At 35.8% G+C, this 18,732-nt stretch overlaps 1 protein-coding gene across 1 annotated transcript in view; it reads left to right on the top strand.

The window, feature by feature from the left end:
* IL17RD (interleukin 17 receptor D) overlaps nt 1-18,732 on the top strand; it is a 41,159-nt gene that overhangs the window by 10,793 nt on the left and 11,634 nt on the right. Inside the window, exons 2-8 of the mRNA XM_079316683.1 lie at nt 10,780-10,837; nt 13,867-13,992; nt 15,799-15,917; nt 16,573-16,693; nt 17,722-17,766; nt 17,861-18,012; nt 18,368-18,433. Of these exons, the coding sequence (XP_079172809.1) occupies nt 10,780-10,837; nt 13,867-13,992; nt 15,799-15,917; nt 16,573-16,693; nt 17,722-17,766; nt 17,861-18,012; nt 18,368-18,433 (687 nt within the window). The remainder of the gene's footprint in view (nt 1-10,779; nt 10,838-13,866; nt 13,993-15,798; nt 15,918-16,572; nt 16,694-17,721; nt 17,767-17,860; nt 18,013-18,367; nt 18,434-18,732) is intronic.

Here is an 18,732-nt window from a genome sequence, read left to right as displayed (position 1 = left end):
ATTGGCTATATATATATGTTCAGTTTAATGTTGATAGAAAGAAGTCAAGTGAAAGTTTGTGAGAAACACAACTTCAATTTAACTTTTTAATCTGTGTATTTAAATACTATCTTAAAACTTATATTGCTTTCTGGCTTCTTAAATAAGATGAATTCCAGAAGACAACTTGTTCTTTTTCATTTTGTTAAAGAGACTTCATTTCTTAGAAGTGACTACTTCCTGCAAAAAATGATCACTTAGGGTGCGTGGATCTTTAAAAGAAAAGGTTAAACAAATAGTGCAAATGCTTTTCCAGGCATTTTTAAATTCAGATGAAATTTTGTCATAATTCGATCAAAGTCACATAACCTGTGGCTCTGTTTTTGTTACACATGCTGATGGTCTGTGGATAACATTACATTTTTTCAGCATGAAACTGAACACTTCAAATCCCTAAAGCAGGCTCAAATTTATGGTTAATAAAAGAATATATTGTACTGGATGTCATCTGTTATATCACTCTGGGAGCAGAAACTGGCAGTGAGTGGACAGGAAATATTTCCATTTCAAATCACTTCAGTCTATAGTCTAGGGTGAAAGTGTCTGATTTCAGGAAAATCACTGTGAATATCCATGTAATAGAAATATTTAAGAAGAGCATAAGCTTTTTCAAATATGTTTTTTTTCTCTTTAGTATTTTATTGGCAGATACTGCTTATTAATGTCACATATTTTCTTTATTTCAGTCTTGATCCCTTAACTTTTTCAGGGCAGAAGGAGTATAGAAATGTGTATTCAGGTACCTCTGCATGCCAAGTAAGCAGCAATTTGATGAGTTGCTGTGCAGTGGCCAAACTGCTTCAAAGTCTCAGAGCTTTGTTTGTAATTGGTTGGGTTTTTAAGAGTGTGATTTCCTATGGGTTGGTTGGGTTCTTCCAGCTCAATGCATTTCTTCAGGTTCTCTCCTCTTCAAATGTATTATAAGGTGTGAGATCCATGGACTGTAACTTTATTAATGGAAACTTCAAGCAGTCAGGTTGAAATTTTGGTATGTTTTTCATGTGTTAAGTAGTACTTAAACAGCTCTATGTTTTGAAGTATTTAAAGCATTTCAAATAACTACATTTTAAATGGGCATGTTTGCCCAGGGAACATGAAAACCAGCAGAAAAAAAAAATTAATTTTTTATCTTTATCATTATTAAATGACATCTTCTTGTATTAACATCCTGAAATACTCAACCCTACATCAAGTAAATTATTTAGGTGTGTGGAATTTTTTTCAACTTTGCAGGAACACAAAATAAGAAACAAGCCTTATTAGGGTGAAGATTTTTTACTTAATTTGGGCAGTTTGGAAAAGTTTTATTATCTGAGGTGTAGGCTAAAAGTAATTAAATCTGTATGTAAAAAGAAAGGACTTCTAACTTTTGAAGACAAGAAAAGTTTTATCCAAGGATTCATTGTGAAACCTGTTAGTTACTGTGAGTATAATTGAAGGACATGAACTGAGAGCTGCCTCTAGTGTGCTGTGCTTACTTGTGCAGCTCATGTGCTTGATGTGGGATTCTAAAATAATTTTTTTTTTATTTCTATGTTTTTATAATTTAATGAGATGGGTGAAATGAGAGTTTAGGATACCCTCTTAGGGATACCCTCCTTTCAGGTTCCTCTGACTTGTAAGGACAGTGTGGAATGAGTCTGGATCTTATTGGTGCTGCTTGTGTGGAAACCAGAAGTATTTCTTTAGTGCAGCACAGCAGGGGTATTTTTCCTGAGGCTAAATTGACTTTGTACCTTTCCTGGATCTTGTCAGAGCAGCCATGGCAGAACAGATCCAGATGCCAAGCCTGCATTTGTACCTCAGACATTTGATTTTTAGGGTTCTCATAATTTGTCCCACAGAATGATTTCCTATTATTATTTATTAGTCAGTATTGAAATTTATAATTTCAAAAAATTTGTTTTGAATGAAAAATTAAATGTTCTCAAGATATAGATTTTCTTTGCCCTGGGTTTGTGGGTTTTTTTTTTGTTTTGTTTTGTTTTGTTTTTAGTCAGATAATTCAATTTTAACCAATAATGCAAGAGCAAAGAGAGTTCCAAGGTTCTAGAAAAAGATTTGGAATGAAAATCTTGCAAGAGCTTAAATAATAGTTAAACAAATGGCACCAATGAAGCAAATTAAAGCCCAAGCTGGTTGTGGTACAGGTTGTGTGAGTGTTTTAGCAGATATCACATTTCATGTCAACTACTGTATTAATTAGTCTGAAAAGGGCAGTTATGAACTGGCCATGTACCATACAGATAGGATGTGTACCTTTGCTTTGGCCAACTTTCAAAAGCACTTAACATGCAATCCTTAGGAAAAATTGATCTCTTAAAGTGTTTAACTTGATCAAGTATGTTATAAAGTGGATTATCCATAGGGTGTGATTTTCAGTAGTGGAAACTGAATGCAATCAGACTGGAGTTTCAGAACCATTTCAAACCTTAAAGCTCTCTTTTAAATATTGTGTCTAAATTCCCTTTCATAGTAGTTAAACACTGCCTGGGACTTGATAGCACAGAATGCTTAAAGAGTTTGCCAGTATAGATATACATAAAACACACGTATTTCCCTGATTTTTTTTTCCAACAGTAAAATCCAGTAATACTTAGTGCTTTTTGAATTAAACTACTGAAGATAGATGAGCACACAGGAAAATTGGAATGTATTCTGTCTATTCTTCATCATATTTTTCATTGTGAGAAACCTCAACCATCCTGATGGCAGAAACTATTCCGTGTGAAGGAGTGGTTGAATCAGACAGTGAACTTTGTTCAAGGTTGGTGGTGCTCAGAAACATTCTCATTAATGTTTCCTCAGAAAACTGTGTTTTGGATGGCTTTATTTTGTTGTGTTCAAATTACTGGTGTTGATTGTTTTCCTACTTGCCTGTAAGTGGGGGAGCTCCAGTTTGCCTGCAGAGATGGGCTGTAGTTGGAATATTTTACTGTTATTTCTTCCAAGTGTCTTTCAGGTGAGCAGGAAGTGTTTGTGCAGCTTTGTGTATATTTCTGGCACTTCCAAATGGATTTTTTTTGGCTGCAGATATGGTGGCTGTACTCCATAGAGGGCAAGAAAGGGTGTAAAAATTCCCAGGCAGCCAAAGCTTTAAATCTGCAGCCACCAGATGTATCTGCCAGTGTCTCTGAAGTTCAGCCATGTACATCAGTACACAGCAACACTGGACCTTCTCATCCTCTCTGTTCACTGTATTAGTGCTTCAGCTGTGGAGTAATTTTCATCTTCTCTGTGGACCTGGACTAGACAGAGGCTTTGAGAAGGAATTATTTCCTAAAAGTGTGTAGTTCAGCAGTAAGAATCTCTCTTGGCAGAGATTTTGGGGAGGTGGGAGTAACAAAGTGTAGCAGCAGAAGAACCAAAGCCTGTGTATAACCCAGCTGAAGGAAAGGCAGCACAACTGAGGCTTGGGTCTGCCTGAAGGAAGCAGCTTCTGCAGCTTGTCCATAACTGAGGGCAGGGAAGAAAGGGAGGAGTACTTGATTTCTTCCTAGGATTTGTAGGGAAAGGTGTTTGGTTTTATTAGCACAGTTGATGGACAAGAACATTCATTTCTAACCCCAAAGTATTTTTAGTCATTGTGTTTGACACAATGGCCCCTCCATTTTTCTGGCTTGGTTTTTTTCTGCTCATCCACAGTAAAAAGAAATCTGGAACAGTCATCATGCTGGTGTGTTATGAAACTGCAGCAATCTGCCCCTGATTTCTGATGAGCAGACTGTATAATATGGCTGTGTATGAAATAAATACAGCACTTCTTGTGTCCCTCCTGATGGTGAACTTACCTATTTCTTTTCATTGCTACTGAGTAGATGCCTATCACATATCAAGTCCTGGATTCTCATTGCCCAAGGCTTTTTAAGTTCTATAGCTCACAACTTTGGGAGGAGATGCTTGTGTTATTTTAAGGAAAATTGTTTTTTTTGCTTCACCTCCTGTAAAAACAAGTTTCATGTGAAGTGTTACAAACATGGAATGGTAAATGATCCTTTAAACCTAGAACATGGGGGTTTGGCAAGTAAATCATTGGTTATTCCTGGGCTAGAACCATACTGCTTATAAATTCAGTTTTAAAATCTCATGGATGAGTGTGTGTTTCTAAACAATTGTGTGTTTCTAAATCCCTAAGAAAAGGTTTTTATGTCCAAAATAATTGTGTTATTTCAAAGGGACGGATTAAGATGGAAGAATTCCAAACCCTATCTACTTTAAAAGTTTTATGAGTTCTGTGGCACTTTAATCAGTGCAGTTATTGCTGAATTACCTAGCCACCATATCCTCCTGAGCCAAGGCTTTGGTCTATTTATATGTTGGTTCTACAAAACCAATGTACATTAATATTCTTTGCAGTCATGGTCTCTTGTGAGTATGTAATGCTTTCTGTATTTGTGCCTGTATGTTTCATTCATGTAAGTAAGAACTAAAGAAAACTTTCTAAGAACATTAATTTCATATTTTCTGATGACAAACTCTCAAAGAATTTCAATGACTTTCAAATAGTACAGGAGAAGTATCTGGGAGGAAACATTGAATACACCGAAACAAAATAGATGTGCTAAGTAAAATTTTTCACATTCCAACGTTTATGTGATCTTCTGCTTTAAAGATTTCCTTGCAAGCAGCTGTTCTTACCATTTTCAGAAGTTACCAATTGGATAAACTCACTGTGTACTGTAAATAGAGTATTTGTAATCTGCTTATTCTGAGGTTGTTTGCAATGAAAATGTCCAATATTGCAATAAATTTCAGGTTAGAATTAGTATTTTCTGTAGGCCTAGCAGTTATGAATAAAGCAGTTAATGCACGTTTGATCACAGTTTCCTGAGGGATATTTTATAATGTCTGTGTGCACTTTGGCATTGTATTGAGAATTGAAGAGTAAAAAACCCATCCTGAATTAGTCATAATTGTGAATTGTGTTTTGGCTGAAGCTTGAAACTGAACCTATGAAGTCACTGCTAGGAGTTTCCAGATTGGAAGGTAGGAATCTGGCTGCAAAACTTGTTAGTGAACCATTTATGATTTTGGAAATAAGCTCCTTTAGTTGTTTTCCAGGTGCCATTGCATTTGCTCAGCTTTAAAGGCAAAGACTTTCTTTTTGGATCTGTCTCACTTGAAAGTATGTACTTGGAAGATTTAGAAGAATCAGCAAACTTTTATGTGCATAAAGTCTTGAAAGATACAATTTGTAACTCTGAAGTATTTTTCTTTGCTTTCTTTTTTTCCCCCTGATGTTCTCTCCTCTGATAGCTACGTAATTTCTTAATGTAAGCAAAATGAATGAATGTATATATCCATATATATGATATACATGCTAATATAAATCATATGTATCCATTGATCTATCATGCTTCAGTCACTTCTTGAAGCCTTTTCTTGTTTGTCTTCTGTGTTTGACCATCTTTATGAGGCAAAGACTGTGCCTCTCAGCTTATGTACACAGTAAGTGCAGTCAATAAAATGAAAGGAATTAGATTGTTTAATTGTTTAATGGGTGGGTTAGTTTAGAAGTGTTTGGGCATAAGTTAAAATTCAGTGCTCATACAATCATTCCAGTCAGTGTGAGGAACCCTGTGGGCTTACTGAGGTTGTGGGTAACTTCCTACCAGAAGAGAAAGATGCTCTTTGAGTAACAGTCAACTTGTTAACCTGACAGTATGATGTGCAGTGTGTTAAGCAATAAACATCCACTACAGGTTTCATTAATTTCTTCTCTGTTATTTCAGATATATATTATTCTGTTTGTTAGTTAGAGCAACAAACTAATTTGTTCTTGGTTTCCTTAAAAAGCAGCTTTATCATTTGTAGCCCCCTTCCTTCCCAGTCATAATCACTGCTCCTGCACCTGTCTTGGCATTGCTTTTTTCCCCCTTCCCAAACACCTCGTCTTTTCTTGGAATTCTCCTGCCAGGGGTCATGTCCTACAGTTAAGAGAACAGTGCTTTGGCTGCAGACTTTTGGCTTTTGTCCAAATATCTTGAGACCAGCACATTTCAGTATTGTGGGAAATGGGCTGTGTTTAAAAATATTTATTCTGTTAACTTCTGGGGGATTTTGTTTGTTTTTAGAAAGCTTTTAATTTACCAAACATTATATGCACAAGAATGTTGGAAAAAAATAAACTGTGGTAGTGCAAACAATAGAAAACTTCTTAGGCAAACTTTAAAATTGCATGAGAGAAATCAGAGCTGATACTGCCCATTCTGTGCCATGTTTTGCTGTATTAAATTCCTGAGTTTGACTCAGAGATTTAAGATTTTCACGGTAGGTGGTGAACAGTATAGATTAAACTTGCTTCCTTTGTTGTTCAGTTGTGCTCCTAAGAACTGCCTGTTCCTTAAAGGAACCAGTTCCCATAATTTCAGTGAACAGCTGCATCTGAGGAGTTGTGCTGTAAATGTTTCTTGTAGTGCTGGACTGCTACAATGGTTTCTCACTTCTCTGTCACACTGACTGATGTAAAACAACCTTACACTCTTGCTTTTTCAAAGTAGAAACTAAACCAGGCAGGAACAGGACATGATAAAAAGGCATTTTTACTGGTTTGGTAGATTTTCTGTTTTCTTCCATTCAGGTGGGGTATACTGTGGTTCATGCTCTTCAGCCAGTGTGTTTCACAATAAAAAATCCCCAAAGATCCCATGAAATGAGTATCCATAAATACCTTTCAGGACCACCTCCTTCCCTGGTTGAATTTAAGCCAGCAGCTGTTCAATTCAGTATTTTTTCTTGATAGGAGGATGTTGAGAAAACCATATCTAGTTGGAATGGCAGAAGGATAGTTGAGACAAAATGTAATTACAAAATGTAGGAGGTCAACCATAAAACCATGGATAATGTCATCGAGATTTAATGATCACAGGAAGGACAATTCAAGGGGAGTATGAATTGCTTGTGTTTGGTTTAGGAAAATAAGTATTACATGTTCTTCCAAGTAAATTTTATCTCACAGATTCTTACTAAAAATGGCTTTTATTTTTTTTTTTCCCTCCATTGATTCATTTTAATTTACTTAAATTAAAACTTATTTTGTCAGTGTCACTGAGATGGTTTTGTAATTGCTATTCCCATAATTTGTGCATGCAGTGCAGGAATATATATATATATATATCTGTAAATCTGAACAAAATTCATGGTTGCAGCTGTCAGCCACACCAAGTTTGTAAGTAGTAACAGTTCAAGCCCATCTACCCAAGGTTTAGAATTCATTCTGCAGTCAATGAAGTACACACAGTTTACATAGCAAACATCAACATGGATTATGTATTTTGTTATATTCTCTTGAAAGCAGTTCAAAATGAAGGCATCTAAATAATACAGATAATTCATTATTTTACTGATGACTCTAGAAATAGAAAATGTTTTTACTTGGTTGAAAGCATCAATAAAGCTTTGAAACAAGAAGAGCAGATGTCAAATATAAAGCCCTTGTTTTTCTGAGCAATGAGTATGGTAAACATTGATTATTCATCTTGATGCTAAAGTTCAAAAACAATTGTCCCTTCAGTTTGCCTCATGGGAGTGTGAAATTAGGACCATGTGTGCATTGATGAACAACATATGAAAGATGAATCATGATTGCTGTTTTGGTCTGCTGCACAAGGCTGTGCTTGAGGGGTAGTGATTTCCTACCTCCTTTACCAGATTGCTGTAATTAGTGCTAGCATCTCTCTGTTTCCCAGTATTCATGTTCAAGTGGCTGCCTGACTGTCACATATATAAATTGGCTTTCTTGAATGAGTGTGTTTGCTCAACAGAAGAATGTTAGAGTATATTTCAATATTGTTTGTAATAAGGATTAGTAATGGAACTATTCTAAAATCACCCATCCATTTCTATCACCAATGCTATCTCTGGCAGGAATTACCAGATACAAAAAATAGATGTTTCAAATATGAAACACTGTATGTTCTATAAAGAACATAAAAAGAAGAGGGAAAAGTTCAGTAAAATCAAACAGATTTTTAATTTCATTCAGTTGTATTTAATTTATGCCTCTGGCAGCAAACAAACATTAGTTAAATTTAACTTCTCTCAGAGAGGCACAATTAGTTCCTGTGGTTACAAATTTCATTTTAGCTTTATTTCTGGATATATTATCCTAACTTTGTTCTTCTCTGGCCTAGTAATGGGTGAAAAAGTTGTCATAAGTGCATTTCATTACTGAGCTTTTACTATAAATGAGGGTTAGGTATTAGAAAAATATAAACAAAGAGGTTAATGTCATATAATAGTCTTTGTCTTTTATTAATTTTTGTGCTCTTTCATGTTGAAAGAGGGATGTTTAAAATGAAATGCTTTGAACATCCAGATGAGCTGGCTTCGTTCTTCAGGAGATGATGGGTATTGGTCTTATTTAGACCTGAGCTGACATAGGATATTTGGGCATCTTAAACTTAATTATTCAGGCTGTTTATATGGATTGAGGAATAGATCCAACACTGGTTGCTGTGATTTGAGGTGTGTGATGTGTGGTGGAGATTATTCCTGGCTTGCTTGCCCAACACAGATACAGGATTTGGATTTTAGCTTAAAATGTTTTCTGTGGAGTTCTGTGCTTTGAGCTGACATAATGTGATATTTAATGTGGCTAATGCCTCCTCTGCTCCCCCAGTTTTTTGACAAATAAGATTATGTGTAATTTAATTTGTGTTCATTTCAACTTTGATTATCTGTTCAAAGATCAGTGGTCTAGAGTTCTTCAGAAAATATGTTTTGGCTGTTTTCTTTCCTATGTATTTCTTCTCAGTCCACATGTATAGAAGCATGTAGACCACAGGGATTTTGTAGGCAAAGGTCCAGGACACAAAGGCTTGCCTTCTAGTAAAGTTCAAAATAAATTAAACAAATGGAAATTCAACAAATGTTCGTGGTTAATTTATGATAGAATCACAGAATGGTCTGGGTTGGAAGGAGCCTTCAAGATCACCTAATTCCAGCCCCCTGCCATGGCAGAGACAATTAGCTAAGAATTCAGAGCCCTGAGGCCATAACATCAGTATTTATAGTTTTGAAGTAAGATGCTCTAAACAAGTTCTCCTAGCTATAAGCCACCTAAATAGCACAATTACTTTAATTCAAAACCAAGGGAATGCTTCCTGGAGGAATTTATTTTTAAATTCACAGCAGTAAGTAATTGAGGGATAAATAGTACAGCTGAGCATGATGACATTATCTGAGTAGCTTACATGTTTTAACTTGTAACTATTATAACAATTCTTTAGTTCAATACTTGGGTGTGATCCTAATTCTCTCACTAATTATTGCAGGTTTTTTGTACCTTTTCTACATTTGGGAGCAAATTTTTGCCACTATTAAGTCTTATGTGCTGCATAAGTTCAGCAGTTTGGCTTATGTTGTCTTTGTTTCTAAATTATCAATGTTTGTGGTATATTTATGTATGCTTGTACTGTTACATATTTTATGTTACCATAATCCCAGTAGAAATGCAATTAAAGGAGAAGTGTTGCCTTTTTATTTTAATATAGCATATGAAATTCTATCTAATGAATTAAAATACATGTGCTAATTTTCTGTGGAGTTTGGTAAAATTTATGTCTCCCAAAACTTCAGCTCTAGGATAAAAGGCAGATAAGTATCAATTGATTTGATGGTTAATTTCCCTCTATAAAAGTAGTTACTTTTTTGTGATTTTTAAAATCAAATAAATCATGTATTTGTTTTGCTGTAAGTTAAATGATATTTATAAAGATTAGAGAAACAAAAAGTGAGTCAGACTAAAACAGCTATTAATAGAAAAGTTACAACTCAAAAGAAAGACTCCTTCCTGTTCCAGGAAGCTTTTTTGTAAAACAACTGGTTCAATGCCAAGCTAAATCAAACAATTAAAAGCCACCTAAGAAGAAAGTGAGATGACAAATTTAACTTGTAACAATACTATCAAAGTCTGCATTGCTTTCATCCTTTAGGAAGTGTTTTAGTTTTTTTTTTTAACTTGACAACTCTTACTTTGTTTTCCTTTGTACATACCTGGGTCTGTGGAGAGGGTGTGCTCAGGCATGATTCTGACAACATCTAATTACTGCTGCAGTAATGCTGATTTTTCTGTTTGCATTGTGGCAGTGAACCCAGACTCAATTCTATGTAAATGGGTGATATTTTTTTTAAGCTAATGGTAAATATGATGTATTTTCCCTTTCAGAGAATGATGATGTATCATTAGAATCACCATTCCAGTTTTCAGCTTTGTGTCTTGTGAGGGTGATGCTACATTTTGTGGTTCAAAACAATTTCAGTACTTTCTGAAGGGGAATGTATTGCATGTTCTTTTCTGTAAGTAGAGAGGAGACAGCAGACTCATCAACCTGAATTTCTCCCTGGCAGAGCAGTTATCTGGTTGGTCTTCAGTTTGGAGTATCTGCCTTAAGGACATTTAATAAAAGAAAAGGGTGTCTGGGGTAGTACAATGGGTTTCTGCAAGGTCACTCTCTTGGAACTTCTGACACTCTTTTTCACAGCTGTGGAGTGGAAAGCAGCTCCTCAGCTGATCTCCCCTCCAATTTGATTTGTCATTAAACCTTGATTTAAGGTATATTTTTTGTACATACACAGTTCACCTAGATGGTGGAAGTTGGGAATATCAAATAACTTTCTTCCAAAAATAACTTCTATGATTCCCATCTACTGGGCAGATCATACTACTTCTTCAATCACAGTTTCATGTCTTCATGCAAATACTACATTCAGACTTTCTCTTTGTTTTTTTCTCTGCAGGGACTGTCATCAGTCACAAAGAACAATGGACTATTCAACATCACCTTTAAATATGACAGTAAGTTGAAAATCTGCACTATATTCACAGGAATCAAGGACTCCATCAGTTGTCAGTATATAGCAACATCTCTTAAAATGTCTCTAATGGCATAAGCTCTTCAATAGTGACATCATTTTCAAATCTTGAAATTTGTGTCTGCTGTGTCTGGTAGATCTTCTATGTCTCACTGATAATACATAGCTTTCCCAGTATTTGACTGGAACATTATAGAAAATTATTTTATTCTGTGAAAAATAAAGTCACTGAAAGGTTCAATACACACAAAGACATGGGAGAGGATTATTATGAGCTTTATGCAGCTTTTCTCTGATGTGTAATTTTGGGTGAAAAGTTACGTATTTTGTATAGTAAATATGTAGTTTGTATGCAGGTAATATATTTTTAAAAAAGTGTCTTTGCAAGGGTTGATATTGAGTATTGAATATTGAATAACATCTCTTCATTTAGTTGAATCAGTGGGAACTTTTCATTAGCTGCAGTCTTCAAGGCCCAGGCCAATGGAACACTTCTGTCTGTGTTTGCAGTGCAGATGGTTTCAGAGCTGTAGCAGATGTGTGCTCTGCAGCTAAACTGAGAACAAAGTGATCTCTGGCATAGTAACTGTGATCAACAGGTTGCAGCAGTAATACTTCAGAACTCTTCAAACATCTGTTGAATGGCTGTATCTTATTGTTGGGGGTTGTTTTAGATGTTTTGTCATCTTTCCTGTCTGATTGTCAAAGCAGGACTGCTAACTACATAAAAAATTATCTTTATGTAAGCAGCTGGTGGCCATCATCAATATAAACTCAATGTACAGTTTTAATGCCAGTGCAAGTCATAGGTGTTTTTTTCTGCCTGCCCAAAGAAATTACCTCAGATGCAGAATGTAGGTAAAGTTTCATCATTGAGAGCATGCATCAGGAAACCTAACAATTTGTTCCATTCTGACCATCCTTTTGTTCCTCTATTTTTATTTTTATTTCTGAATTTGCAGTCCTTCACTGTGAATTTCTTTTGTTAATTTTTTAAGTCTAATTTGATCTTAATCCTTAAAATGAGCAAATTTTAAGTGTGTCAGATTGTACAAGATGTAAGTGGTCACTACAAAAGAAGTGTGATTCTTTCTTTTTATCTACATAAAGAAAACTAGGAAATGGTACCAGTCAGAATGGAGATCCCCAAGTTTAGTTAACACAATGAGTCTATTTAAATCCCAGTATGTGTCATGTTTTTTCCATTAATTCTGGCACTAGAAACTGTGTTTAACCAATGAGAAGTATTAATTCACAATTCTGCTGGCACTATGTGTTTCTGGACAAAGGAATTATTTGAGTTCTGCAGCACTAGGGAAAGATTTTGGTGATATGAAGACTAAAGAGTTCACATGGTATGGAAATATGTGTTTGCCTTTAATAAGGCAGCACAAAAGAGAATTTGGCTTGTTGGCTGTGGTTTAAATGCTATTACTTTACCACAGAGCAACTCTAGGAAACTCTTTTATGCTAAATTAGTTGGTTGAATTATTTATTCAGCTGAAAGATAAATGTCTGTATTTTTTAGTACGTCACTTGTATTCAAGTAAAATAAGTGATTTCCTAAAAAGTGTGATTTTTCCATGCTGTTTTCTTCCTAAAACTGTTGTTCTTTATAACTGTGAATCAGTGACTTGCAGTAAAACTTCAGGCATTTGTGCTGTATTCCATTTTGGCAAATTGTCATTTGACCATAAAATTCTAGTAACCAGGGTCCAAAATCTTGGGCTTGCTATTAATTAGATCCAGACCAAGCAAAAACCAGTTACTTCAAACTTTCCATTTAAAGAGATCCTCTCTGCTCCTAAGAGGAAGTTCATGCTGTCACTCATAGCAACTGAATTCTACAAACACTGGAGTCAGAACCAACCTCCCAGCTTTTGTAAAAGGCAGAGTTGTACAAGTGTTTTATTCTTATGTCTGTGACATTAACAGAAAAGACCCCTTGCCACGGTAATTCAAAGTAAAAAGCCATTTTCTAAATCTCCTTTACAGTTAATAATTTTTCTTTCCTTGCCTTCAAGATCACACCTCTAAATTAAATTCAAATTTCCTGTACTGGTGTATCATGGCACTTGATTTTTCATGTTTCTTTTCTACAAGCTCTGTATAGCTGAGTATATAGGATATAAATGATCTCAGGTTTTTAAAATTAATCATCAGTCAGTAATATACAATCTACTGATCATTTTCTTCTGGATTTTCACTAGTTCAGAAACAGAATGTTTGTTTTTGCACACCCATCTTCATGTACCCTGTGCTCCAGAGCTAGTGAATTCCATGCCCGCTACTTTTTCTGCCACAAAATATGAGTCTAAATGTTGTAAAGCTTTAAAAATTATAACATTTGGGGTTGTTTTTGTCTTTTGAAAACAAAAAGACATTGTAAAGTTCAACAACAAACTTAGCAATCTTTTTTTTGTATTTTGTTTTCTTAATTAAAGCTCAAGATGTGGTGCTGTAATTTTCAGGAATACACTGTATTTTGTGAGGATGGCAAGGCAAAACCAGTCCTGAGTGAATCCAGTGGCAGTGAAGTGGTCTGTAGGGATGTGGCTGCAGAAAGGAAGGCAGAGATGAGATGGATTTAGGCAGCAGGGTCTTTGTGGTTAGGATCAGGCAGTACTGTGGTTAAAAGCACTTCTTGAGCAGTTCTCAAGCTTCACATGGTTTATTGTTCTCATATGTGCCTGATCATTCACCAGCATTCTCTTGCTTTGAGCACTGTACATGAACAAAATTAATGTCAGTCTTTATATTGTTTTGAACAACTACAAGGAAAAAATGAATTTTGAGAGTCCCATGTGATGTGGTACACTGGTGGTATAAACTGGTAATATCCTTGGGAGTCCTGTGAACTCTGGTTCAGAGACAAAAGCTTCATCTAAATTTGCTGTGTAGTACTTACAGAAAATAATGTAGTGGTAGTTTTACTTTGCTCAGTCCTGAAGACTGTTAGGGAATTTATGTCAGCTAGAATGTTTTTCTTAAAGTGTTTGTCCATATTTTCAGACTGCACTCCTTACTTGAGTTCAGTGGGAAGACATGTGATTGGAGATGTGCAGAACATCACTATCAGTCAGTTTGCATGCCAGGAGCAGGTGGCTGTGATGATCCTTTGGACAGCAAATGCCATTGGTAAGTTCTAGAGGGAAATGGACTCATTGATCATGGGTTAGGTGATAACTTCCTGCTCGTAGGTATTAAGTTAAATAATTAAATTATGCTTGGAATCATTGAGGCCAACTGCCTAAGAAGAAAGGAATTCTTAACACCTTTACAAAACTACTTTTTCTGGCTTGCTTCAAAAACACCCTTGAAACTAGGATGTTCTCTGCAGCCTTTAAGTGCACTGCTTTTTTCTATTCCAGTTTACTGAATTCCTGCTCTTTAGAATTGTGAAACTGTCCCTGGTTTCATTTTCTGCCCTAAGGCTTAGGTGCATTTCAGTGGTATTGATTGAGTTTAGTTGCTGATAAACTCAAAGGTTCTTTAAAATGCAAATTGTCTTACAGGTGGAAAACATTATCTAATCACAGCTATACAAACTTTAATCTGTTTCCTTGCCAGGACTGGTGATGAAGAGTATTCCTTAATTACTGCAGTGTCACTGAAAGTATCTTGTTGCCCACTAGAGCAGTAGTGTCCAAAATTGAGGATATGCAGAAATCCATTTCCTCTGATAAACTTATTTCTGGGCTTTAAAAGAATATGTGAAAATCCCTCTGAATTCTGCAGAACTGTGCAGTTGAAGGAATTTAGTAATCTTCAGCTGCCGACTGATCACTCAAACATCCATGGGAAACAAAGCCTGGTGTTCTTGTAATCACCAGAGGTTAATCCTTTGGACAGTTTGAGGACAGAGCTGCTGTTCAGACATCTCGGGTAACATGGAACTGGACACCTTCTCTTTCAGGGTCTTTGTGCAAGGACAAATAGTGCTTTTGTTCCACAGAATGCTAAGAACACGATTGGCAACACTTTATCTTCTACAAAATTATAAAACATTAATCAAAACATACAAGCCTGGGAAACTAGTGAACCAGAGGAGGTGGTGGAAAATGTGGAAATGATACATTTGGGATTTTATTTTTTGGGTTGACAAGCATAGCATAAACTGAAATGAGTCCATTTTGATTTATGTAGTATTTAGCTTACAAAAGCTGTGTCATTGATATATTGATGTGTAATGCTGTAGAAGAGATGTAATTAGATGGAGTAGTGAGAGTTTAAGAGCTGTACAGTGCCTTTGATACCTGAGCCACAAAACTGTCACAGAGTAAAACTGCCATTTTCCTGGGATATTCACATCACTGTGACTCAGTTTAGTTGTATCATTAAATAATTCTGTGATGAGAACATTGTAAAGACACTGTGCTGAGATAAGTTCTAGTAGAGTAACTTGAACAAAATGGGTGCAGTTCTGGCAGCAGTAATGAATAACTGGAAGTATACATGCCCTGGAATAAATTCCATTCCATTTAAGTCAAGTTTTCTGTTAGCCCTTACTGTACTACAGCTAAAGAAGTTGTAGCAATTGTTACCATTTTAATTTGGTAGTCTTAGAGATGAGAGTGAAATTTATAAAGGAATATTTCTATGATTTTCCAGCAAAAATATTGTATTTGATTGTTAAAATGGAAATGTGAAGTTATTATAAAGTATTTCTGAAGGTGAAGAAGATACTGGTAACTTACATTGCAGTGGTAATTTGGAAGCCCCAGATGAGATATAGGCCCCTCTGTTCCAAGCATTACACAAGTATTCTAGATAGGCAAGATGGAATATGCAGAACTGACATACAGCAACACATTTTAAATACAAACATTTCATATGTATTTCAAGAAAAAACTAAATATAATCAAATTGCATACAATATTACATTATACATTTTGAAATGTATAATCTTCTTTATTTTCTCTTTAAATTCGCTGCTTTTTGTAGGGGTTGAATTCCTGAAGGGATTTCGAGTAATACTTGAGGAGTTAAAATCAGAGGGAAGACAATGCCAGCAGATGGTTTTAAAAGATCCAAAGCAGCTCAGCCCCAGTTTTAAACGAACAGTAAGTGCTTTGTTTCAGGAAGTTTCAGTGTTGTTTGACTGTATGAGTAGTCTTGAAAGTGTTTATCATCCCGGAGTGGTTTGGGTCATTAAAGGTCATCCACTTCCTGCCATGGGCAGGGACACCAGGGACACCTCTCACTATCCCAGGTTGTTCCAAGCCCATCCAGCCTGGCCTGGAACACTTGGAGGGATGGGGCACCCACATCTTCTTTGGGTGACCTGTGCCAGGGCCTCACTTCCTTCACACTGAAGAATTTCTTCCCAGTATCTAATCCAGCCCTACTCCCTTTCAGTTTGAAGCCATTCCCCCTTCTCCTATTGCTCCATGCTCTTGTGGTGGTTCCCAAAAGTATTATTGGTGAAATTAATGACAGTTGTTGCTTTAGAGACAGATCTTGTTTCTTTTGATAGAAACTTTCCTGAAGTTGGGAACTGTCATTTTGGTGACTGGAGTACAGATGAACATCTGTAATGGTCTACATCCAACTATGTATTGAGATTCCTCATGTCAATTTGGACTAGAGGGGTAGAGAAAGGATTCTTAATTTATTCATTTCAGCCTTTGATTGCAAAATTGTGGGCTTGTTTTGAAAAATACTTTCAGCTATGATAGTTGACTTTAAAAAGATGTTGCAATCTTGTCTTTTTTGTAGGGGATGGAGTCCCAGGCCTTTTTAAACTTGAAGTTTGAAACAGATTACTTTGTAAAGATTGTTCCTTTTCCTTCCATTAAAAATGAAAGTAATTATCACCCATTTTTCTTCCGAACTAGATGTAAGTAATGCATACAATGTAATGTTCCATACAATATAGTCTTGCATTTTATATAATATTGCATGCCATCTCTTCAGTGGGCCTCCCCTGCCCTCCACATTTTGTTTTTCCCATCAAAGGAAGGCCATGGATAATGATGTTGGATGAGTCTAGGTTATGTAGTTACTGACATTGTTGTGGAAGGAACATCTGGTTGTTAAGCAGAAAGAATTTGCATGCCATAGATAAATCTTTGGTGTGTGTTCATGAGTGTTAGGCAGCATCCAGAAGAAAAGTCTCAGGTAGGCCTGAGATTATCTCAGGTTTGCCTAGATCAGGCTTGTTCCCATGTTCTCAGTTAACTCTTGATGGTTGGCTCCTTTCTGGACATTGTGAAGAAGGGCAGGTTGTTTTTTGCTTTTGAGATGACAATTTAAAAACAGCTATCTAAAGACAGATGTAGAGGAGGACATCTAAAATTAGATAGCAGCAGATCAAGCTGAATTTCTCACAATTACTTAGCAATTCTCACTGGAGGTAGAAGAAATTTGAATAAACTCCTCAATGCTCACATAGTATGGTGAGAAACTACAAGTACCCTTTGAGGTCAACTGTTGATATTTGTCCTGCTAAGGGGTTTTTTCCCTATAAAAATTGCTTGAGGTATTTTGAAGTCTGTCTGTTAATGCAGACCACTGTACCATTGGTAGTAGTGCTTAGCATACTTATTCTGAGTAAATATATTTAAGAGTAGTTTTAACTTCCTCTCCTGTTATGCTATGCCTGGTGTTATCCTTTTTGTCCCACTGAGAAATGTGATATTCAAATTAATGGATCTCTGTTTATTATATAAAGATGAGAAGGAAATTGAAATCATAACAAAGGAGTTAAGTTTGCAAAATGCATTTAATCCAGGCATATTAGAGTCTGGGAAAGAAGTGGGGGTATTCAAAATTATGAACTCCCTATTTTTGCCCTTGTTCTTTTTCTGTTTAAATATCATAGCAGTTTGATACTGTATAATTAATAATTTTTCTGTATATTTGTAGCATGTGAATTGTTGCTACAGCCGGAAAACCTTGTCTGCAAGCCTTGTAAGTGAAATGTAATATTTCTATATATTAATCTTTTAAAAAGTTACTGTACATGAAGAGTCTTTTTGTGATACATTAATATCTCCTCTGACAGACTGGAAGCCAAGGAATGTGAATGTTACCCAGCAAGGTTTTAACATGCAAGTGTCCTTTGATCATGCTCCTCACAACTTTGGGTTTAGATACTACTTTCTTCACTACAAACTGAAGCATGAAGGGCTGTTTAAGCAAAAGACCTGCAAACAGGTATGTGGCTCTTAAAAGCACAAAAACTATTAACATGATGTGTTCTAGAAACTTGAAAAACTTAATATAAAATAATATCAGTTTTAAAATTGTAAAGCTATTAGGAACTCTTTATGTAAATAACAACTGTGCTGTGATAGCACTCATCAGTCAAAAGCAGGCTTGAGGACTCCATTGGACCTGGATAATACAAGTTAGTTCTGCAGGCAGACAATTGTGTAAGGGCAGACTTAGTTTTGCTGGTTTAAGGTGTGTTAATACAAGAGTGCACTGCCTGTTTCTAAATCAATGTGAATTCTTTATTAGGTTTGAAAAGTATGTGAATTGCTTGCAAAGTATTCTCTCTTTGATATAGGAGCAGAACACAGACACTACAAGTTGTATTCTTCAGAATGTGTCTCCAGGGGATTATATCATTGAGGTAGGATTTCTAAACAGTCTTTTGTACAACACCTAAGTGAATATGTTAATGGGAAAATGGAGTAAAATTCAAATATTTCAAATCATACTGGTGAAATTGTACCTGATATATCCCTACTGAAGTAACTTGGGCAAGTAAATTTTCTAGAATGATGCCTTTTTTGGGCTTACCTAGAAACAGAGGCCAGAGAAAGTCAGAAGAATAAGAGTGGGAATATTTGATGAAGAGCCTTCTGGTGTATTAAGGGCAGATGAAGCCTCCCCAGTGGGCTACACCCAAAATGGATAATGGTCATGAGT

This window comes from Erithacus rubecula, assembly GCF_903797595.1.
Source record: "Erithacus rubecula genome assembly, chromosome: 13".
Classification (NCBI taxonomy): Eukaryota; Metazoa; Chordata; class Aves; order Passeriformes; family Muscicapidae; genus Erithacus; species Erithacus rubecula.
This window is presented reverse-complemented; position numbering and strand designations above follow the sequence as displayed.